The 23,289-nt window shown below is 43.5% G+C and overlaps 7 protein-coding genes across 7 annotated transcripts; 4 read left to right on the forward strand and 3 right to left on the reverse strand.

Moving 5' to 3' along the window:
• Positions 1–3,317: 3,317 nt before the first annotated feature.
• On the forward strand, positions 3,318–4,396 carry EAE98_001762 (uncharacterized protein; the record flags this gene model as incomplete). Its single annotated transcript, XM_038949381.1, has 2 exons — positions 3,318–3,582; positions 3,651–4,396. The coding sequence occupies 2 exons, from the start codon at positions 3,318–3,320 to the stop codon at positions 4,394–4,396; spliced, it is 1,011 nt and encodes a 336-aa protein (XP_038814366.1).
• A 241-nt stretch (positions 4,397–4,637) lies between these two features.
• Positions 4,638–5,264, reverse strand: EAE98_001763 (uncharacterized protein; the record flags this gene model as incomplete). The annotated part of the gene is made up of 3 exons (XM_038949382.1): positions 4,638–4,770; positions 4,851–5,006; positions 5,086–5,264. The coding sequence occupies 3 exons, from the start codon at positions 5,262–5,264 to the stop codon at positions 4,638–4,640; spliced, it is 468 nt and encodes a 155-aa protein (XP_038814367.1).
• Positions 5,265–6,963: 1,699 nt separating this feature from the next.
• Positions 6,964–9,179, forward strand: EAE98_001764 (uncharacterized protein; the record flags this gene model as incomplete). The annotated part of the gene is made up of 3 exons (XM_038949383.1): positions 6,964–8,203; positions 8,256–8,934; positions 8,984–9,179. The coding sequence occupies 3 exons, from the start codon at positions 6,964–6,966 to the stop codon at positions 9,177–9,179; spliced, it is 2,115 nt and encodes a 704-aa protein (XP_038814368.1).
• Positions 9,180–10,097: 918 nt separating this feature from the next.
• EAE98_001765 (uncharacterized protein) lies at positions 10,098–11,480 on the forward strand (the record flags this gene model as incomplete). The annotated part of the gene is made up of 4 exons (XM_038949384.1): positions 10,098–10,148; positions 10,284–10,376; positions 10,442–11,165; positions 11,242–11,480. 4 exons carry the CDS (start codon positions 10,098–10,100, stop codon positions 11,478–11,480), a joined length of 1,107 nt encoding a protein of 368 aa, XP_038814369.1.
• Positions 11,481–11,812: 332 nt separating this feature from the next.
• EAE98_001766 (uncharacterized protein) lies at positions 11,813–14,778 on the reverse strand (the record flags this gene model as incomplete). Its single annotated transcript, XM_038949385.1, has 4 exons — positions 11,813–12,308; positions 12,422–13,217; positions 13,263–13,734; positions 13,795–14,778. The coding sequence occupies 4 exons, from the start codon at positions 14,776–14,778 to the stop codon at positions 11,813–11,815; spliced, it is 2,748 nt and encodes a 915-aa protein (XP_038814370.1).
• Positions 14,779–15,491: 713 nt separating this feature from the next.
• EAE98_001767 (uncharacterized protein) lies at positions 15,492–17,672 on the reverse strand (the record flags this gene model as incomplete). Its single annotated transcript, XM_038949386.1, has 3 exons — positions 15,492–16,938; positions 17,034–17,548; positions 17,622–17,672. 3 exons carry the CDS (start codon positions 17,670–17,672, stop codon positions 15,492–15,494), a joined length of 2,013 nt encoding a protein of 670 aa, XP_038814371.1.
• A 1,009-nt stretch (positions 17,673–18,681) lies between these two features.
• Positions 18,682–20,861, forward strand: EAE98_001768 (uncharacterized protein). Its single transcript, XM_038949387.1, has 3 exons — positions 18,682–19,146; positions 19,201–19,505; positions 19,562–20,861. Exons 1-3 carry the CDS (start codon positions 19,082–19,084, stop codon positions 20,680–20,682), a joined length of 1,491 nt encoding a protein of 496 aa, XP_038814372.1. The 5' UTR covers positions 18,682–19,081; the 3' UTR covers positions 20,683–20,861.
• The last annotated feature ends 2,428 nt before the right edge of the window (positions 20,862–23,289 follow it).

The following is a 23,289-nucleotide window of genomic DNA, read 5'->3' on the forward strand; positions in this document are numbered from 1 at the left end:
CAAGCTTTATCGCAAGCACAAGACGAGTATCTGCAGGCAGGCGTGTGTTATGATTTTACGAGAAAGGAGAAAACAGACGGGGAATGAAGATGCAGAAAGAGTGAAGATTAGGGAGGCGAGAAAGGCAAAGGCAGGCGCAAACAGAAGAGGAAAAAATAATTGGGTTGGGGACCGGTTTTGTCTTTGGGGATTTCATTGAGATGGGAATTTTTCTGGGTGGGCGGTATATAGCATCATGTAGGTTAGGTTAGGTAGCATAGCGATGGGTTTGATAGAGTAGAGTCCTATCATGAGATTTGAGCGCTTGCATGCAACATGAGCGGGCGCGAGGCAGACAGCCAGGCGTGCAATGGCCAATTTAGTTTAGGAGTTTGGAACATGAAATAAGAAATATACTTTTAAGTTTTCTATATCGAGTCTCAACTTTCTGCATGTTGAATGTTGTACAGTGGATGTTTGAAACTTTGAATAGATAGATAGATGGAAATGACAGAATCAGCTAGGAGATTGTTTCTCAAATTCTAATTCTATGATCTATGAGTAAAATCTAATTTGCATACACTGACTGACTGTCACCGACTGCACTTTCCTTCCCATCGTGTTACCTAATTCTCGATCGTAGATACTAAGATACGATATCCCCCTCGCTCTCCTTTCTAATCGCATTGCTTTTTTCCACTTCAGCTACCGACCCAGCACACTCAGCTTTTCCCAATCGAGACATCGAGACATCAAGATACCATGTATATATGTATATATTTATATGTATATATGTATGACTCGCTTGTATGCGAAGGAATAATACCAGAAATACTATACTTTATCGTTCCTTCGCTGGGGTATACCAGGCAATAGGAATAGGAACTGGGAAGGGGAGCAGGGACAAAACTCGGGGTATCGGGCAGGGGATTGGTGGAGAGGAAAGATATGGTGAGTGTTGGTTTTTGTTATTGATGTCTGCCTACCTATAATACCATGGCGATCTAGATGTCATGATCGAATGATTTTATTGATGAGGTATTTGTGATATCACATGATGAGCTGACTATATGGTTGTGTTGGTAGGTATCTAGTGAGCAGACGGGCCGTAGCATTACTGGGTGATCTTGGGATTTGAGATGGGAGGGTCTGGATCGTAGGGCTTGCAATGATTCGGGGTTGTGGACGATGATGGATTTTCGGATTTAACTGATCAACTTGTTGGATGCTCACACGTGTTCTGCTCGTATGTACTAATAGTTAATGTCATGTATTGTGTTTTTAGAGGCCCGTATGACTATCCCGGATGGCGAATAGTGGATAAAGGAAGTGCTATTCATCGGACGCGTATAATATGTTTCTAAATGTTTGGTGTATTTTGTTAGGGTGTCTGAGGTTTAGAATAGTGCTTCGAAGAAGCGCTTAAATGATAATAATGAAGATACTTGAACTCGTTAGAGTGTATGAAGTTAAGATTTTAGACTGTGTGGTTGTTAGATAGAGATTGGAGAATGAAGGGACTTTTTTCTTTCGTCTGAAAATTCCACGGGTTCGGGGTTGGTACGAGTCGAGGGCGAGTGCGAGGAAACTGGACGCGTGAAGTGGATGGAGTGGGTTGGGGTGAGTTTGAGAGGTTATGCCGTTAGTAGTGTGTGTGGTATGGTTGAGGGATAAGGGTGTAAGATATGGAGGTGGTTGGCGAGGTTGGTAAGTCGGAATGGTGGGATCGGTGGTGATAGGTAATGGGGGATCTTAGCAGGAATATGGATATAGGGCTTAGAGTAGTCGGATCTTGGAAAAGTGGATAATGTAGAACACATTTAGCTGGAAAGCTAGAAGAATTCGGAAGAGATGGCGTAATACAGGGTTTGAAGCAGCCGGACTGAAACTATCGTAGATGTCCAAGAGAACTCAGAAATGGTACGAAAGACAGGGTGTGAGATGTGCTATACGCTAGAAGAGTCATAAGGCGGGATAGAAAGTCTCGATAAGGAAATGGAAAACAGGGGACGAAGATTTCTGGAGGGATCGAGGATGGCGAAAAAATAGTCATAGTAATCGTGCAGGGAAGGAAGATGGGAAAGTGATATGGAGATTTATGCGTTGTGCTGGTGGGTAAGATATCTTACAGTACCGTGAGATCCGGAGAAGGATGTGAGTGTGGATCATGGGATGAAAGCGGGATGGAGGATACGGAACAGATGCAAACACTTCAGATAGAAGAAGTAACGTCCCAATTGTGTGGTTCATATTGAGAACATATAGATCAAGGTATCTTTTGACGTTGGTTGTAGTTAGACGGCTCGTGCGGTGGAGTAAAGTCGTGCCGATGGTTCACCGAGAGAGAATCAATGAAGGCGCTAGAGGTGTGTAGACTTGGACGTCAATTCATGCGTTAGTCGAGATGAGTAAACAAGCAATTTATCGTGACGAATCTCGCGAAAGTTCGATGGCTCCTGTGCCGTTTTATCATGAGAGTTGTATATCGTTTGTTTAGATATCGGATACGATAGAGGAGCGGAAGTTATGGATTGGAGCGAGGGCTTAGAAGAAGTGATCATTAGATAATCAGGACAGAGCTTGTAATTGGGAAAAGGCGTATTTCCTCCAGATTGGACATAGATTCGCGAAGGCGCTCTTAGGTGCATTAGGCTGTTTTCGAGAAAAGGCAAAAGGAAGCTTTGTGACAGCATTACAATGGCGATGGACCAATGACTCAGTTGCCCCTTTCTTGGAATGAAACTGGCGATGACAGTACGATTGTCTGAGGTCAACATTGCCCAAGTATTCAAAACGATTGTTGTTTTCAGTGGAAGTATTTTAGTTACTTAAGTAGATGAGACAAGCCTGATGTTGGGCGACTGTTGTTCTAGAGATGGGGTATGTAGCGCATCGTGAAGTCTTTTCGAACAATTACTTAGTAAAGAAATCTCAATCCCTATTGTATCTCAGTATAAGACACTCCAATCTCTATCTATCCACTCAATCCTTCTACAACAATATTGTTATTGAGCATCGCAAACCTATAGAGCTTGATGACCTCTCCTCTCCTCTCCTGTTACCTTTGTTGATTTCTTATATAATGTTAATCGTGGATTACATTATTGTAAATCATAATCGTCCTCTCAAGAGTGTGAGAATGATCTCAACACTCGTTGGCCGCTCCGGTCAGGTATATAAGTCGGTTCGTGTTATCTACAAACACCTAAACAAAGATCCGGAGTTCAACATCCATCTGACCTCTGGGTGAGTTCCGAGATCATAATTTGGCGTGCTTCTCGTTGCAAAGATGGCCAGCTGTACCAGGCTGATCTGCATGAGGCTGTATAAAGGACAATATGGCCTTCGTATTGAAGCCTGTTGCCCGCTCGATATTTGAGCATTCGCGAGAGCTCAAAAAGGAATCCGTCGAAGTTCGTCAAATACGACATCGAGTAGAAGAAGACAAGGAGAACCGAGTACTTGTCTACGTTTATGCCACATCCAACGTGCTTGAAATGATAAATGACTGTCCTCCTCTTCCTTTGCAAGCAAGAAAGGCCATCCTCAAAGAGCTTGGCCTGGCATTGAAAGATATGCACGCGAGAAATTGGATACATATTGGTTGGCTATCTTAATCCATTCCCAACTTTTGCCCAGAGCTCTCTCCTGACCTTATTCGTATACTCTAGATGTGAAGCCCGACAACGTTTTCATAGACCGGTTTGTTAATATGGAAACCAAATTTTGCCTTGAAAAGGTGCAATTGGGCGATTTAGATGGTGCTTTGTACGTCACAGACACGCATCTTCTAAACCATAAGATAGGAAAAGTGATGTGGCAAAGTCCAGAAGGTCAACTGGGGAGGGGAATGGGGAAGCATTCGGAGGTATTTTCTCTTGGACTTTTGGCAAATCAAATTCAATCCTTACAGAGTCCCAGTTTCCAACAACATGGCTCTTTTCAGTGTCTTTTCGTGCTCACAGGGGTTGAATCCTTTCACCTCGATTTTGATAGTCTATCTGTAGAATTGGAGCGGGTGATCTTGGGCAAGTTGCTTTCGAACTTTGGGCCGCTTCCGGATGCGCTTGCAAAGCATGTGGATGATGAGAAAGCAGGCGAGCTCTTGGAGGATCTTTGGAAAATGATTGAAGAGAATGAGGAGCGAGCTGAAGAGTATGAACCTTTTGGGCAATGGACTGAAGCTGATTATCCCAATCTTGATAATGATGCAAAGAGATTGATACTCAGAATGACGAATTTACACCCCGGGAAGAGGGTGGAAATGGTTGATATCATGACAGATCCTTATTGGGACGGGGTTGGATCCATGGGTCTTTTTGGTACCGAAGAATGTTTTGAAGATGATGCCAATCAAAAATCTAACCCAAGAGAAAGAGACGACATGAGTACTTTGTGGCAAATGTTTGCAACCTGAGAACATAAAAAGTACCTTTAATGACTACCATTTGACAATGGACGTCGTATGGAATAGCGGAGTACCAACCATTTACCTAGGTACTCACCTCATAATCCTACGCTGCATTGGAGTGTGTGTACTAAACATGTATTAATACCACGAGAGATACTCAAACTTCAGGAGCGTTCTGAACTGGAGGAATGGCCCGTCGATAAAAAAGACAGTTCCTGTGAACATGATGTCCGCGAATATGGAAACCTCAAAGTCCAGAGAGCAGAACATAGCATGCCATCTTGTACTCCTCATCTACCACCAGACAAGAGTGCTTTATGAGTTTCCTTTCAGTATTTGCAGCGACCTTGTCTTCACTCTGAGGTTTTATTTCACAGATGCTGTTAGTCTAAAAGCTCCTCTAAATATACACATGCATCACCTCCCTCTCTCACGTCTGAACTCAATCGAACTTACATACCTCACCATAACATCCTGCATGAATGTATTTGACATCGCACCCACAATCGTCAAATATGTGTAGCCAACATGACCAGCAGCAAATGGGCGTTTATCCTGATACTCAATATCTGTTGCATCGCAGATATAGTATTTGGCCCGTGGAGAAGCTGGCTCACTATTGGTATAGAGAAGAATGGTGTAGAGTACGAGAAGCTTGGGTACGCAGCAAGTTGTAAATAAATATCACCAATCACGATATGAGATGTTGGAGATTGGAGATTTGGAGATTGGAGATTTGGAGATTGGAGATTTGGAGATTTGGAGATTGGAGATTGGAGATTGGAGATTTGGAGATTTGGAGATTGGAGATTGGAGATTGGAGATTTGGAGATTTGGAGATTGGAGATTGGAGATTGGAGATTTGGAGATTCATCAATAATTGTCCCTCAAAAGACAGCATAAACTGATTGGACGGACATTCAGGGCCGTTTAATGATGATGATAATAATAATAGTAATAATAATAATAATAATAGTGATAATAGTAATAATAGTGATGATGGTGATAATGATGATAATGGTAATGATGGTAATGATGGTGATGATGGTGATAATGGTGATAATAATGATAATGATAATGATAATGATAATGATGGGTTGCTAGGTACCTGTATCTCTGGAGCACAGGCCGATGTCGAAGTGCCAAGGCGCCATTTCAAAGTCAATACAACACAACGATTGTACCTAGATACTCGTAGATAGCTCGTAATTACAGACGGAGACAACATGATCTATTCGCGTGATGATTTTATATTCTTTTCTTTTCTTATATCTACATCTCTACATCTATGATATAATTATAATTGAACTATCCATCCCATCGTTATATTCATCCGCTCTCTCGTCTCACGGTAATGTGTAATCTTTGATTTTTATCCATTCATTTGCTCCTCTCAGCCCAGATCCTTCACACACCCCCTTCCCCCCCCAACTTATCCGGCTCAAACGCCCCGGTCATATCTCAGAACGGGAAGGAAACCCCCTTCGTTCGCTCGGTCGAAAAAAGTTTCCTTGATTTGTCTCCCACTACTTTCTCTTCACTCTCACGCCGTCTTTGCACTATTCACACTATTTTAATTTGCTTGCGTCTGGTGTTGAATTGGCCCAGCAACACTCCATTTCTATACCGCCATCTTCAGCATTTCCGACCAAAGAAGGCTTGCCTCCACTTTCATTTGACCATCTAGACACTTGAAGATCTCCAACATACCTCCTACATAGGTCTTGGTGTTTTCCGTACGGTGCTATCCCTCGAGCAACCCTATAGACCAGAGCTCTACTAATTGTAATGTTTTACAACCATCGCTAATGAAGCTCGTTATGATCTTGTACCTTCTATTTGAGCAAGAGATCTTCCCTAGATTGGATTGGACAACCCTTGTATGACTCTGACACCGACTTCAGAGCACCTGAAGTAGCTACTGTAGCGAATTGAGAGTGGATATACCTTCCGGTTGCCTGGAACAATCCCCGCTATTTTGGTAGCTGGAGTAGACGTCTCAATTTCGACCTCTGACCTCAGATTTGGCATCTTTCTTTGAAAATATCTGTTGTTGTGGCAATTGTCTGTTGATTGTTCTGGTGAGTACTGACGTTATCTACTATTCCCTTCTTGAATACCCCCCAGAATCTTTGCTGACCACATGTGAAACCAGCTTCAAGAAAAATCAAACAGATATACATCTTTGCCATGCTGTAAATTATTCACGCCCTCGATACCAATAGTGCTTTGCAACTATATCGAGTCCTTCCCATCGAGTTATCTTCAACTGCCTCTGCAACAAGTTTCGGGAACCCATCATTTCGGGAGCGGGCGGCTGGCTGCGGGTAGATCAAGGAGGATTACATTTGCTAAGCAAAACTCAAAGAGCTCCACTTCGCAGAAAAAGTCTTGTTATCAGGAAATATCTTTTATCAATTGATAAAGGCTTTGGGTTTTTGGAGTGATTGGATCAGAAGTCATATCAACAAGAGGATTGAAACACTGGGGTCTGAATGTATGCAGTATAGAAGGAGGCTGGCCAGACTTGATTCTCGAACCCCATTTCAAAAGGGCGGACGGGAGGAGTTGCAATGAGTTGGGAGCAGCAAGCAAGTTATGAAGGGAGCCAGGGAGGATGGACCCCACAATTTGCAGAAGATTATTCTATGTTCAACGCAACACCTGGGCGTCTCGTCAATGGGCAACGGCCGTTTGTTGATACTTCAACAGCTCAAGCACTGTCATCCCTGACTCACAATGGACATTATAGTGTTGAGGGAGATATGGTGACAGATATGGGAATGCACATGCATCAATTGTCACCAAATTCTGGGTTTGCAATAGCTCATACCACATCCCCCAACAAACAGATATCTGCTACTACTGTCCCGCAACCTGCTTCCAGAGCACGATTTAGTGATGTTTCCAAGACCCCCCAAAAGTCAAAGAAAAGGTTGGATGATCCTTTCAGTGGTCAAACTGCTACACCTCCACATTCTATTGGAAAAGGTACTAGGAAATTAGCCCCAAAAATGTTCAATGTATCGAATAATGCTCCAGTTCAAGGTAATCGCTTTGAGTCTTCTGACTCAAATAATCACCTCCCTCAATTGGTAGCACAGTCCTCAACAGCTATGGATCCATTCGGTTATCCAATAACTGCACCAGTATCAACCCCATTCTTTGCAAGTAATAAAGCAATATGGGATACTAGTATGGATGGTATGGATTTGGATTTCTCAACCGATTCAGCGGGTATTTTCCAACAAGGTCATAGGGCAAGCAATTCTATTGATTGGGGACGAAACAACCAGATGTTTCAAGAATCAGTGAATCCATCGCCTCAAAAATCAAGCGCATCCAAAGTTGAAGCTGAACCCCGCAAACGACATAGACAGATAGCCTCAAAAACTTCCTTACCAATAACTTCAGCACTCCCCACGTCACTTCCACTGTTAGCTTTTAGTAGTGCGACAGCAACCTCGAATTCAATAGCGATGGAGAATTTTCATGGCGTGGTCGATCCTGGTATAATATACAGTCGCCCTAGTACAGGCAGTACGTCCCAAGGAGGATTAGAAAATATGACCTTGCCAGAATCAAGAGCAACTACTAGTCCGATGCGAAATCTAGAGCAACTCGAACCGTATCAACATCAAGTTCGAGAATATACACGCGAGCAAGAAGAACTTCGTCGATCAAGAAGTTTCAGAGAGGGTAGTATGGGGTATCGAATAGATAGGAGAACTGCTAGCTCGCCAGTCAAGGGGTCTGTACGGGCTGGTACTCGACGGAGTGTCAGTGAGAGTAATAGGGATCAACGTCGTAGTGGTATAGTTCGGATATTCTTATTCCCTGATTTCAAGCTAACATTCTCGACAAGAACCACCACGCTTTAACTCGGGACGTTTATCTCCTGTGAAACAGCAGCGTCATCCAAATCTTACTTCTATTCCTGAATCTCCAGCTGTATTACCAAAACTTCGACGAGATGTCAAGCTCGCCATTGGTAGTAATGGTCGAGCTACTGTTGTTGTTGACGATGAATCGGTGAGAAGTTTGCGACGGTCATCATCTCAAGTCATCGATTATGAGTCAGAATATGATTCTTCTACTGATGACGAACCAATCATCATTCCAAGTCGAAACAACTCTTTCAATCTACCTCAGCAGAAACCACCCAGATTTGATCTATTCGATGCTTCCTCTAGTGACTTTCGCAGACCAAGCACAAGTACAAGCGGCTATAGTCGGTCCTCGGGTCAGCACACGAGCATCGATGAGATGAGTGAGGCAGAAACGGTACTTGATGAGCTCAAGATCGGAGATGCAGCTTCTGCTTTGCGGAAGGTGGTCAGAGAGCGTCGAAGTAATCAACAAATGTCAAAAAATGGAAGACATCTCCGTCTGTACTCCGATACAACCCCTCGACCAGGTCGCTACGCAGAATATACTTCGTCTTCTAACAATTCTCCCGATGGAGCAACACCATCCAGCTCGAGGAGTGGTACTACTCGGTGTATCTGTAATAATGCGGAGGGGGACTCTTTCATGATCCAATGGTGAGTTTGCCACTACTGTTACAGCCTACGTTGTCTAATTCGTTTCAAGTGAGTCTTGTGAGAATTGGCTTCATGGACAATGTGTCAATATCCCAGATCGAAGGACACTACCAAAGGTTTACATATGTGCCTTTTGTGCCCTAACACCAAACATGCGGAACGGTCGTGTGCGAGAGTCTGCAAGAGAGAAGAGGGGTCTGCCTTCTTCTCCTCTTGCCCACAAATCTTTCAGATCATTTCGTTGATTAAACATCGAATTGATATATTACATGTCAAATTTGAGATTTGGAGCTTGATGGATCATAATTTTAAGCTTCAGCCTTTTTTTACTTTACCTTTGGTTTCTACTGCCACCGGAAGAAACCCCATCAGATGGAGGATATTTTTCAAACTTTCTTGTTTTTAACACCTCTCTACCACCAACGTTTTTTTTACCTGTTTTCTTTTGTCGACACAGATACCCCCGTTCAAAGAGCATATACAACACAGATCAAAGTCACTATGCATGATTCCCAAGATATAATACAAGAATAAGATTTACGACCGAAAAGAATGGGGGAAGGGCAAAAGGGGAAAGGGGAAAAGGGAAAGGATAAAGCGGAGTTGGGATTGATTATTGCAGTATGCATGGAGAAGTGCAATGATTTAAGGATTCTTTGGATGCTTAGCAATAACACAAAACAAATGCATACATATATATATACACCTTAACCTACCTGATATTCATCGAGCTCGTATATAGATTGTCTAGACGTTTTCCAATAAATGTCCAGTAGTCAGCCTATGTACATGCTGGATCGGATGAAGAGCATCTGAATTTTTGAATATATCTGAATTTCAAAGCTCTTCATGTTTTAAGTCCATTCGAATGATTCAAACTCAATTTCTCTAACAACATGTAGAGAAACAATCGTGTTGTCCCTAACCTCAAATCATCCAATCACCACCTACCCATATTGACGACGTCCCGATTTCCGAGTTCGGGCGTGGAGCTTCACTCCGAAGTCGGACTTAGTGGGGGCGGGGCATTCAATAAAGTCATTCTTGTTCCCCAAACATTTTCTCGTCCCCAAACAACACAATTCAATCATTCCTCTCTTCTTAAATACCCATTGTACTTATAATTGTCGAATATTCATTAAAGGACACTTCTCACTGCAAAGATGTCAACTCATAATATTGTGGTTTTTGGTGGTGATCACTGCGGTCCTGAGGTATGTTTGTTTACTTGTTGCTCTAATACCTGTTTGTGGAGAGAATACGGGGTTGGAAATTGTATTGCACAGCCATTCAAAGCTTCAAATTCAACAACTGGAGAAGGAAACTTGCTAATTAACTCTTCTAATTAGGTTGTAGCGGAAGCTATCAAAGTCCTGAAAGTTGTAGAAAGCGATAGACCATCAGTTGGAAAGTTCAATTTCCAAGAACATCTCTTGGGTGGTGTAAGTCTCCACACTTAAGCTCCTTGGCTTCCAAGTCTCATACTTACAACTCATCCCCAATACAGTGCTCAATTGATGCCCACGGTGAGCCTCTCACAACCGAAGCTCTCGAAGCTGCCAAAAACGCCGATGCCGTTCTTCTTGGCGCAATCGGTGGTCCAAAATGGGGAACCGGAAAAGTACGTCCTGAGCAAGGAATCCTTGCTCTCCGTAAACAAATGGGCACATACGGAAACCTCCGACCTTGTAATTTCGCATCACCTACCTTGACCGAGATCTCCCCATTGAAAGAAAAGGTCTGCGAAGGCGTCGATTTCTGCATTGTGCGAGAATTGACCGGAGGCATTTACTTCGGAGAGAGAAAGGAGGACGACGGAGATGGAAAGGCTTGGGACACAGAACCATATAGCAGAGAGGAAATCGAGCGTGTGACAAGATTAGCAGCAAATCTTGCCCTTGCGCAAGACCCCCCAGCACCAGTTTGGAGTTTGGACAAGGCAAACGTTCTCGCGACATCGAGGTTATGGCGTAAAACTGTCACCGACGTCATGGCTGCGGAGTTCCCACAATTGAAGATCGGACATCATTTGATTGATAGTGCGGCCATGTTGATGGTAAAAGACCCAAGAAAGTTGAACGGTATCGTAGTGACGAGCAATTTGTTTGGAGATATTATCAGTGATGAGGCCAGTGTTATTCCTGGTAGTATTGGACTCTTGCCAAGTGCAAGTTTGAGTGGTGTCCCAGATGGAAAGAGCAGGTGTAATGGTATTTACGAGCCAATTCACGGTATGTTTCTTTGCCGCTTGTTGTTTTACCTCCTTTCCATCATTATTCCATGTTCAGATCTAACAATTTCCTCTAGGCTCCGCCCCAGACATCAGTGGCAAGGGCATCGTAAACCCCATTGGTACCATCCTCTCCGTGGCCATGATGCTCAAATATTCTCTCAACCTCCCAGTCGAAGCCAAAGCCGTCGAAGAAGCTGTCCGCAGAACTATCGAGAAGGGAGTCAGAACCGCCGACATCGGTGGCTCGAATAAGACTGTTGAGGTTGGTGACGCTGTTGTTGAGGAATTAAAGAAGGTCTTGAAGGAGCTTTAAATGTATTAAAAAGGGAATTTACCAGAGTCATAGAGTATACCTGGCATTACAGAATCTGTCATCATACAATGGGTCATAATCGCAATCGTATACGAAAACGAACGATATTGCTTATGGAGTTGAAAAGTATTTAGCGGTCAAAAAGATCAAAAAACTAATCGCAATATGTATTATCTTGGTGTATTTTGTCTAGGTCTCCTCAGGTTCTCGTTGAATTTCCTACTCGTAGCACTATCCACAGTCTATCCATATCCATAGCCACCCATAACAATTTATTTCTCGCTCAATCTCGATCTCCATGTCTCATTATCCATTCCACCTTCCGGGAGACATCACTCCTCACCAAACAGCCCCTTCAATTCCCTCTTCAACTGCTCCCTACTCTCATCGACGCCACCACCAACATCATCCTCAACCTTTATACGACTCTCTTCCTTCTCTACTAGCTTCTCCTTCCCTTTCCCTTTACTATCTCCTTTTTCCAACCTATCCCTCTCTATCTTCTCCCTTTCCCTTTCCCTCTCCCTCTCCTTCCTACTCCCCACCCTACTCGCCTGTCCCCTCTCCTCCCCACTCGTCCCCCTCCGCCTCCTCCCACTCATTCTACTCCCATCCCTCGACAACCTTCCTACCTCATCCTCACTCACCCCTCTATTCCGTCTCGAGCTTCTACCACTCCCCACTTGCGCATTCGCGTCTTGTTCCACAATTGCATTTGGCGTGTGAGTTTTAGATTCATGATCAAGCCAGTTCCATTCCGTTTGAATCTGTGTTTCCGCGCGCTTTCTTTCTTTTTCTTCCTTGACGTTCTGGGCTACTTGGCCGAGACTGTGGGGGATATTGTGTTAGTATGTCATGAAGATTCTCTTCTCGAAAAAGATTCCCCCCAATCCTGAAACCCCAAACAGTTTCTTTCTTCAGAAGAAATAAAAACAACATACCTCACAGTCCCAACCCTCTGTCTCCGAATCTTCTCTACAATCCCCTCCTTCCCCCCCTCCTTCCCCGCATCCCCCTCTCTCCCTCCCCCAGGCAATATCACCCCCGACATATACTCCAAATACTCATTCCCCTTTTCCAAAAATCCCAATTTCGGACTGCGACATAAACTCGACGCATAATTACTATTATTCTTCCCGATTTCCGGGCGCGGGAAACTCTCAAACACGGAGTCAAAACTCGATTCTCCGCGTTCTCTTCTCTTTATTTCTCCTACCGATGCGCTTTCGAGAGAGGTGCTGAGTCCGCAGCAAGAGCCCTTTCGAGGTGTGATGAAGTTTGAGAGGGGGGAGTGTAGGAGGGTGGGTTTCGAGTTTGGGTGGGGAGTAGAAGAGGATGAGGAAATGTGCTGGGTTTGGAAGGGATCCGGACTGTCAATTTTGGGATAGGGGGTTAGCGGTCTCTCTGAAACGTCCCGCGGTGTGTGTTCGGGGTGTGGAATTATTCGGACTAGACCCTTAGGTTTGATACAGGCGGATTCAATAGTGCTGGAGCGGTTTGCACGACGATAGGCAGATGCGGGATGTTGATGTGGGCGGGGAAGCTTTTCTTCGATGGAGACGGAGCGAGGACGAGTGGTTTTGCATGCTTTTTGATGGGGGCTAGGAAGGGCGAGAGATGAAAGAGTTGATGCGGATGGACGTCGGGTACTATCTGATGTGCTTTCAGAGGCAGAATTGGCTCGTTCTCGGAAGGAGAGTCGATCTGGGAGTGTCAGATATCTCAAGATCGAACGTTCTAGTACATAATAATATATGAAACAGAAGAACAATAATAAAATACCTTTAGGCGTCACCTGCCCTGAATGTTCCCGAGGAAAAACCCCCGTCAGGCCCTCCTCCGTTGGACACGACGTAAATGGGCCATGATCTCCCTGACAATCATCCGAATGACTAGATGAAGCCCCATCCGCATATGCTTCTGGAAGCTTCGCTCTCGAAACCGCTGCTTGTGATTTCTTCTGACTAGTATCGCCTTCTGTTTCTTCCCGTTCGCGATGTACATTATTCGGAAGCAATGACATCCATTTTGGAAGCGGTTTGGTCTTACTAGGCACGAATGCTTGACCAGCAGGATCGTAGATGGAGACGTAGATGTCTGATGGGGGAGAGGAAGTTGATGACGATGAAGTAGATGGGTCGGCTTGGCCGAAATGGGCGGGTTCAGTATCGCTGTGGGAATGGGTGGAGTCGTCTGGGTTTCCGTCTTCGGATACACCCATTTTGGCGGCGTCACTTAGGAGTGCAACTTCTTCCTTTTGAACGGTGTTAATATGAATGTTCAAGACTAGACTGAATTGGACTGGGACACATACCTGAGGAGTAGAAGAATCCCGTATGATTTTTCTGATCTTCCTTTCATTCATCGTAGATGATTTAGATGATTTGTCCGTCATACTCGTCGGCGAAACACTAGAAGATGGCGAAGTTGGAGAAGGCCCCGTTTCTTCTCTTTCTTCCCCATCTAATCCAACCACGAAATCTTTCTTGCCATTCAAATTCAGGTTCGAATTCCTTCCCAACCCCTTATCCTCATCCAATTTCTCCAATCTACATCTCGTCAACCCACCATCAGACTTCGTCACATTTTCCAATCCCCTCTCCAACACCTTCTTTTCTCCATACCCCTTAATCTTCGTCTCCGTCTCGCACCACTCGCAAAGCGGAATTTTATCCAACTCTGTTCCTTTCCTTCGATCTCCACATGCCTCCTCCCCATTATTCCCATATCTTCCCCTCCCATTCTCACACTCACTTTCACACTCCTTCAAAACTCTTTCTCCTAACCTAACCCCGCAAAGCAAACACCCAAAACATCCTCGATGCCAAAAACACCACCCCAAACTAACTACCTCATCGCCTCTCACAATGCATTCCCCACAAACCCAACATATACTTAAATCCAAAACTGCTCTCCAACATTGATGACAGACAATTCTAGATGACCGCCCCAAGACCCGTGGCGTGGAAGGTAAATATTGGGGAGACCAGCATATCGTACAGACGAAAGAGGGATCCGAGGACTTTTGGATCGTACGGAGGGCGGTTATTGTTGGGGTAAGCTGAGCGGGAGTCGGTGGTCGAGTTGGTGTTGGGTGAGTGTGGGGATGGGAAGTATGAGCATGATGAGGAACGAGAGGAGTAACAATTGGCGTGATCGGGGCACCAAGGGCTTTCGGAGAATCCGACACAGTACTTGCTAGCGAGAGGGGCGGAACAGAGATCGTATGGCGAGTGCGAGGACGGAGTTCAATGAATGTTGAAGTAGCTGGACGAGGGGTTCCTTGACGACCGGTCATATTTGTGCGTTCCAGAGGGCCGTGATTTCAAACCCGAGAGCGGTGTTGCTAATATTCTAATTGGGGTTGTATTACATATAGCGGATAGTCGAATGAATCAATAATTTGGACAATGAAACGAGAGTGCGTAGTTATAGTTCAAAGAATGAAAAAGAGTAAACGAAAGTAAAAAGGTGCCAGCATGGTGTCTCAGTTACTGCTGATTGACGCGGCCCCTATGCTAGGTATATTTGGTATATTTGATGTTGTTTAAAGAGAAGAGAATAGGAGAGGAATTCGAGAGTCAGCGTTGGAGAATCATGTCACCATTTTTTCTAGTAGGCAGGTGCGAGGGAAACTTAAAAACAAGCAGCTTTTTATTCATTTATCATTATAATTAAGAAAGAGCAACCTGGAGTTTCGACCTAACTACACAAACATGAATCATGACCTCTTGGAACTCCGTTATCGAGAAGAATAACATAATAACAGCTCCTAATGTAGTAATCCAGGCAAATCCAGCCACTATGAAACACATCCTCCAATTTGTGATGCATGAATATGCGATATTTCCAGGTTGACGCCAACCATGTACTCCAATCCTATTAGAAACAAATCCTGAACATACAAGATTCGTATGAATGTATAAACAAGAATAAATGGGCAATTGCCATTAATTAAGATTATTTAGTCGATGATAGACAGCTATCATTGACTGGAAATCGTCAAATCGATCACTTTCGGCTCTTTGGTCGTGCAAGCATGTTGAGTCGACTCAAAGTCAGGCCTCTTTTTTTGGCAGGGCTTGGGGTGGCATTCGACGAGGCAACAACGTTCTTTCCAGATTGAAGTCTTGGAGCCATTAGCATAGCGCCCTCTGGAGCCTTTTGCTTCTTTGGTGATCTTGTTTCCTCTTCGCCGTCGGACTCAACTCTCCTACGCTTCTTGTTTGACATTCCATGGGGAACAGTTGGCATAACTGAAAGGTTAGTTGATTTTTTGCTCGATTCACGAACAGGAGGGTTGGTGTTCTCCTTGTTGCCATCAGGAAAACTACCAGGCATAGCATCAGGAAATATACTTCGACGGACTTGGCGGACAGTGGCTTGATTAGGAGATGGACCAAATCCCTTTGGAGAAGCACCGAAGCTGATAGTATGATCACTGCGGAAAGTAAAGGTGCCGGGGACTGAAGGAGGAAGGTGTGGAGGAGGAGCTTGACGAGGTGGGTCTGGAAGGGGTCTAACTCCAGCGAGGGAAGGGTACTCTACTGCTTTAGTTTCAGATGTTTCAGTATCTTTTGCCTGTCCATCAGTGGGTCCTTGTTGAGATACAGGCTTGCGGGGAGCAATTGAGGAAGTGATTTTTATATTGGACTTTGATGTTGAGCGAGGAATGCCGGACTTTACTGGAGATGGAGATTGTGCAACAATAGTTTCGTTGTGCTTAGCTTCACTGTGCTTTTTTGTCTCTGGCGTGAATCCAACATGCTTCATACTCTTAGAGCGGCTGACACCAATAGGTGTTGTGGGAACAGAGGGTAGGTCTCTCGCAAGATTTGACTTGCTTGGGCTCCTAGCAATTGAAGGAATAACCGGCGCCTTTTCTGCTTTTTTTGAGCTGAAGCTGGAGCTTGTATGCTTCAAGATAGACTTCATACGGTCGAATCTGCTTGGGGTTCGGAGCATGGATTTACTTGGTGCAGTCATTGATCCAGCAATATTGTTCATTGTAGCAGACTTCAACATACCGCGGGGGGTGCTCTGCAAATTTGGTTTTGATGGCGATCTTGACAAGCTTGGTATTTGAGTTGAAGATTGCTTAACACTTTGGGCACGAGCCAAAGATGATTGTGTGGGTGTTGTCAAATGCGCAGGAATGCCGGAGATCTTGTGACGGGGAGTAGAAGGCATTGCCATCGATTCAGTCTTGCCACGAGATATTGGTCGTTGAGTGGAAGTATCATCCGTCATGCGTTGACGAGCACGCTTGGCAGGTGCAGTATTTTCAAGTCGTTCACTCTCGGCATCTTGGGAGGAATCTTCGCTAAGGGTGGCATCTCTGTCACCTAGCTTAGCCTTCGATTGTGTGCGCTTAAGAGCTTTCGCAGTAGGAGTAACTCTGCCTGGTTGAGCTCGGAAGGAGGATGGATGATTGGCGATACTGTCCATCTTTTTGAACCTGTACGAAGTTAGGGCTGTAGCTCTTCAAATATTCAATTGCTTTGGTAGATTGAATGTCCTTCAAATAATTCGAGACTTTCAAACAAAACTCACTCTGCCATGTGAACATCACTGTATCTACTAACTTTACCCTTCGCCTGCGCAATTCTTCGGGTTCCCGTTTGGCTACCCTCTGGATTGTTTCTTTGTTCCATCTCTCGCTCCGCAGCAAGTTTAGCTTTGATACGGAGGGCCTCTTCACGTAGTTCATCCATCATACGTTGAGCTTCGGGACCAAGAACAGGTGCAGGTCGAGCGAATCGAAAATCGAAAGTTGGGGAGCTGATACCAATCTTTGAGGGAGTTTTTTGTTGAACACCAGAGGGCTGGTCGTCACCCTTGGCATTGATATCAACAAAGCCATGACGGAGTCCTGAGTCGGGCTTTTGTGTGGTAGATTTATGAGTCATGGATGGATGCATTTCTTCTCTAGGTGGGACAATGCGACCGGAGGTAGCTGGTGTTTGGGGCGCTTGAACAGGAGACGAAAGGTTCGGGAGGGAAGGATAGGCAGGACCCTCATCATCTTCGGCGAGAGATGTGAGTTGGGGAGTTGTATTTTGCAGTGTCTAAAGTAAGTGATAAGTACCTAGTACATAGTCCCAACATTTGTTACAATGATAATAGGAAAGCTATACATACTTTAGCTGGAGTACGAAGTCGAGAAGAACGACGACGCGGAGGAGACGCCATAATTAATAGCGCAACAAAATCGATGGAATATCAGTCGATGGTATATCCAACAAATGTAATTACAGTGAGTTGTGAATAATCGAGTGTTCAAGAGAAGTGTCAAATTCACCCTTATCAATGACACGAATGAATTGTATCATGTACAATGTACGGTATGTTTGTAGTTGGAAGTCCAAGAATTGAATGATGAAATCGAAAACGCTAGTTATTAATAAAAGCTCTGGGGGGTTTGTTGACAATCGGGCCAGCCTGAAGAGTAAACAAGGATATAAAACGCGCTAAACTTTGATGTCACATGACACTCCGTATATTTCAGCAGAGCAAGCTCCATATGTTCACCAGTCTTCAGCCTATGACATTCTGGCGATCTATCTGAATGTGAGCAGCAGCGGGACCAGGCAGCTTGTACAGTCAAGCAATCCAAAATCTAGATCCTTTTTCGAAACACACCTCGTCCATTCACGTAGGGTACGGCATCACCATCAATTGAAGCAGATTGGGACTAGGTAGTTCTAACATACTGGGTAGTAGTTGGTAGGTAGGTACCTAGTAGGTAGGTACACAGGTAGGTAGGTAATATAATCCTCATATAGTTGTCTATTGATAATACAGTTGGCATCGGAATACAGAGACCTCCAGCAGATAACAGTCTTTGGAAGCACCTCTAGTCTTCGATATACTGAGATGTTATATCTGCAGTGTAGACATGCCTATCTAGGTAATGATATAGTGAATGAGTGACTCCCGCTTCTCTACTCCGTACAATGAAGGGGTTTATTGCAGGGTATGAAAGTTCAATGGTAATCCATACCTACTATGTACGGGTATCATAGAAGCTCTTCCATGATGATTAACATGATGATTAACTCCTTACGTAAACATTGAGAAAGGAGTGTCTGAACATGAACCGAGGTCAACAGTTTGTCACTGGTAGTGGTAATTGTTATTTGTCATTATTATCTGTACCCATTTCAGACTTCACTCAAGCCCTCACTCAATCTAGACCTCACTCTATCTTTCATTTCAGACTTCACTCTAACCTTCACTCAATCAAACCCTCCCTCATGACGGTATCTCGGATCCCTATTTTGCCTCCGAAGAAAGAAGCTTGGGCCATCTCCAATCTCCATCTTTCCCAAAACAGCTCTTCTTCGATCATCAATGCAAGATGCACGCACGACAAGGATCAATTCTTCTGAACGGAATCTTCACATCCGAATGACACGATAATTTATACTTTGCGGTGCCTCTTTTGGCTCTTATATGACGATTTAAAGTTGTCAAGATATATCTTGAAAATCTTACTCCTCAACCTTCGCTGAGTGTAATTTCTGAATACTTCGACAATTCACATTTCAGAAACTTCTCAACCAGCACATCCTGAGTGAAAGCTTCACAACTTCTTCAACATGGCTCCCAAGAAGACCACGGTCTCTAAAGTAGCTGAGCCTCATGGGTATGAGTTTGGTGGACCGTAAGTAGCTCGTTTCAACTGCAGGCTCATCGACATGTACTGATTGTCTTGCAGATTAGGAGCTTTCGGTATATCTTTTGGATTACCCCTTCTTTGCTATGCGACGACCTTTCTCTGCAATGACATTTCCGGCTGTCCAGTTCCCTCTTCGCTCTCTCCTTCGACGCTCACAATCAACAATCTCAAACAAGAAGTAGGATGGCCCGCAAATGGACTTGCGGGCTTGTTAAGTTGGGATGTGTTTCTCAAAGTAGTAGGCTACTACTTTCTGAGCATGGTTTTACACAGAGTTTTGCCAGGTGAAGAGAAGTTAGGTGTCGAACTGGCAAGTGGTGGAAAGCTCAAGTACAAGTTCAATAGTATGTACCTACACGATCGAATGAATGGTACAGCGTTTTGCTAACGAATCGCGCAGCTTGGTCTTCTACCATGTTTACATTTGCTCTATGCGCTGCAGGAACTATCGCCCAAGGAGCAGACTTCCCAGTCTGGACTTTCATCTACGACAATTATCTACAAATACTTACAGCGAACATCATCATCTCCTACGGCCTCGCAACTTTCGTTTACATCCGCAGTTTCAGTGTTAAGCCTGGCAACTCTGAACTGCGCGAGTTGGCTGCTGGTGGTCATTCTGGAAATATGCTATATGATTGGTTTATTGGAAGAGAACTCAACCCAAGAGTGACTCTCCCATTACTTGGCGAATTTGATATCAAAGAATTCTGTGAGCTACGACCAGGTCTCATGGGGTGGCTTCTGATGGATTATGCATTTGTTGCTCACCAATACAAGACTTACGGATACATCACCGACAGTATCGCGTTGATTACAGCATTTCAAACACTATATGTACTTGATTCATACTGGATGGAAAATGCTATCCTCACTACCATGGACATTACCACAGATGGCTTCGGACTCATGTTATCATTTGGAGACTTAGTCTGGGTTCCATTCATCTATTCTCTTCAAGCTCGTTACCTCGCCGTCTACCCACTTTCCCTCGGTGTCTTTGGCACCAGCGGCGTTCTCGCAGTTTTAGCTATAGGATACTACATCTTCCGTGGCGCTAATAATGAGAAGAACCGCTTCAGAACTGACCCGACAGATCCTCGTGTCGCACATCTCAAGTACATGGAGACAAAATCCGGCTCCAAACTTCTCATTTCTGGTTGGTGGGGTGTTGCTCGTCATATCAACTATGCCGGTGATTGGATCATGGCTTGGTCTTATTGTCTTCCTACTGGTATTGCTGGTTATTTAATCAACCACAGCTCGGTAGCCCCAAAACCAGGCCAATCCCTCGCAGATGGATCTTTCGTGTACAGTGGACCAGCAGTACATACAGAAGTCACGCAAGGTGCAGCTAGGGGCTGGGGTATGATCATCACATACTTCTATGTGATTTACTTTGGAGTCTTGTTAGTGCATAGAGAAATGAGAGACGAGGAGAAGTGTGAGAGAAAGTATGGTGAGGACTGGAAGAGATACAAGGAGATTGTTAGGTACAGAATCATCCCAGGTATTTACTAGAGTAAGGGGTAAATATATACAGGCAAAGAGCATGGAGGATGAGCTCGGTAATTGCATCTTTTTATAGATGGCAATGAGGATAGGAGAGAGCGTGTACAAGTGGTGTGTACAATGTATAATAATATTTAAGTAATAATCTATGATTCTTCTTGCTACATAATGATCAATTTCATCTCTACAGAAAAACTTGGCTATACCGGACTGGGATATACCGGAATCTTGGATATATCAGAATAATTTTCTGATTTGATTACTTTTTATATAGGAATACTGGATTTTTGGGCAAAACTAATATACCAGATACTTTTTTCACGAATCCAGTATAAATCTTGATAGGAGATTTGACTGAATAAGCTGAATTTTGGATAAGTAAACTTGATTGGCTATAATTATATAATATTTTTCGAAAATATTAAAGTTTGGAGCTAAAACCGGATATAAATTTTGATTATAAAACTTAAACCACCATTTTTTATACCGAAATCATAAATATACCGGATTTGATTGATCGAAAATTTCAGTCCGATATAACTAAGTTTATCTGTACTACCAGGTAGTAGAGTATACAGGCTTCTCGCTCTGGTTATATATATGAAAGATCTCTTCCCTGGTAAACGAGTCTTCATTATGATGCAATTAGTATCAAGTCGGGAAGGTGTTTCTCTACTGATACCTTTGCTTCTTTCTTTATTCGGAGACTGAGTACAAGGGCTTCAATTTTTGACAGTCGAGAGTTGAGAGTTCGGAAATGGGATGGGGATATTGTAAAGGTGTGAAGGTATGAGTAGTGATTAACGGGTATTGAGAATTGAGGGCTAGGGTTAGGGTTAGGGGTTTGGTTTAGGGTTAGATGGATAGGTGAATGAATGCATGGATACCTAGGTAGGATAGGATAGGATTGAGATTGAGATTGAGTAGAAGAGGAGGATAGAAGAGGAGAAACCTTGAGATTATAAAAGACTACCTAGGTAGCTGGAGGTATGTATTGCAAATTCCTCATTGGAATCAGGAATCAGGAATCAGGAATCGATTGAAGAGATGTCTATAATGAATTGTTTATTGTCTTTATCGATTATGGGATTATGGGATTATGGGATTATAGAGTAGAGGGAATTTCAGAGGAGATAATAGGATGGGAATGAGATGGTGATGTAATGGTATTAAGGATTACCTAGGTATCCATAGGGATAGTGGTGGTGAGATTGATGGAGGTGGAGTGGTGAGGTGAGATGATGAGATGAGATGAAGAGAAAGTATCTATTGAGAGTAGAAAATATTTCGATTGTTAATTTATTTAAATATAGATTATATATATCATGTTATATGAATTTTCTCGATTGGTTTTTTTATCCTGACTGTAGGTGTTAAGAAGATACTAGGAAGAAAGGTAGATAGTTACAATCATATAACCCCCCAACAGAAGAACAAAAAAAGTCGGGTGTATACTAGGTAGGTATATACAGGAAAGGAGAGGAATATTACTAGAGCTTAAATATACTAAATATCTTTCCACAGTCTGGAACCGGCGTTCTCCTGAATATAGAGAACTCTCCTGCTAGTATGTATTTCTCATTGATATTCCCATTCGAATTCGAATTTGAATTCTAACTCGACAATCGAAAATCGACAGTCAAAAATCAAAAATCAAAAATCACAATGATTCCTCCGATTTCAAAGCGTGAATGCTATCCCGAGTTACATATGTCGGAACAGAGCAATGCGTGCGCAAACGCAAATATCGGAAACTAACCAGCTATTTCAGGGGAATCCCCTGCGAGACTCTACTTGAGCTCTGTGAAAAGAATTCGAGGATTGTATTTCAATTTCAATTTCACATGGCATGCTGGTGAGGTTACTTATAGATTTCGCATAGCTTTAGCGGAAGAGATTGCTAACAATATTGTCTGTGTGGAGAAACTAGATATCTAGAGCTACTGCACCAGGCTTCCTGTGAATCATAGAAGGGATCTCTAGGTGAATAGCTGGGAGATAAACTTCCTCCGCATTCATTTAAGACGGAAGGAGTGCGAGATTTCCGCTGTAAGATGGTAGTCAAGATTGTCCTTCACATCAGATTCGATACATTTGCAACGAGTGTTGTTTTGAGGCTTTCGACAGCGTCGTCTTGTTTTATAGTTCTGTATTGTGTCGCTTCCAAAGGAAGGAAATCCGCGAAAGTTATGGAGCACAGTTGGTGAACACATATTTTACTACTTGCTAATTCTTCCTGGTCCATCTGACGCGTCAGAGTAAAGCGGGACTATTGAACTCATTGTCAAATGCCAAAAACCGTTGCGATATTTGCTGCATGTAAGAATTGGTCCTGAAATCGGAAATTTGGACAGGAGAATAGAGATCAACGGCACTGTTGGGAGAGATTTGCGCAGCGACATTCACCCAGAGGTAAGAGTTCTGGAACCTACTCACCGCACATGTAACATTTTTCTGGCTAAAATATACGATTATTCAGCTTTTTATACTCTGGTTTATTTATGAATATATTAAATAAAATTGAATATTGTATTATGGAAAGATTTAAAATTATTTAAATTGCTCAAAAAAATATCTCATTTATTTTTAAATATTTTTATAATAGTATTTTTGAAA

This window comes from Botrytis deweyae (assembly GCF_014898535.1).
Source record: "Botrytis deweyae strain B1 chromosome Unknown BDEW_003, whole genome shotgun sequence".
Taxonomy (NCBI): domain Eukaryota; kingdom Fungi; phylum Ascomycota; class Leotiomycetes; order Helotiales; family Sclerotiniaceae; genus Botrytis; species Botrytis deweyae.

What these genes read in the sequence shown, in the direction of transcription:
- EAE98_001768 (XM_038949387.1), top strand. Translation starts at nt 19,082, where the DNA reads ATGGCTCCCAAGAAGACCACGGTCTCTAAAGTAGCTGAGCCTCATGGG. An exon ending in GGGTATGAGTTTGGTGGACC is followed by an intron (nt 19,147 to 19,200) that starts GTAAGTAGCTCG and finishes ATTGTCTTGCAG; the next exon opens with ATTAGGAGCTTTCGGTATAT. An exon ending in GCTCAAGTACAAGTTCAATA is followed by an intron (nt 19,506 to 19,561) that starts GTATGTACCTAC and finishes CGAATCGCGCAG; the next exon opens with CTTGGTCTTCTACCATGTTT.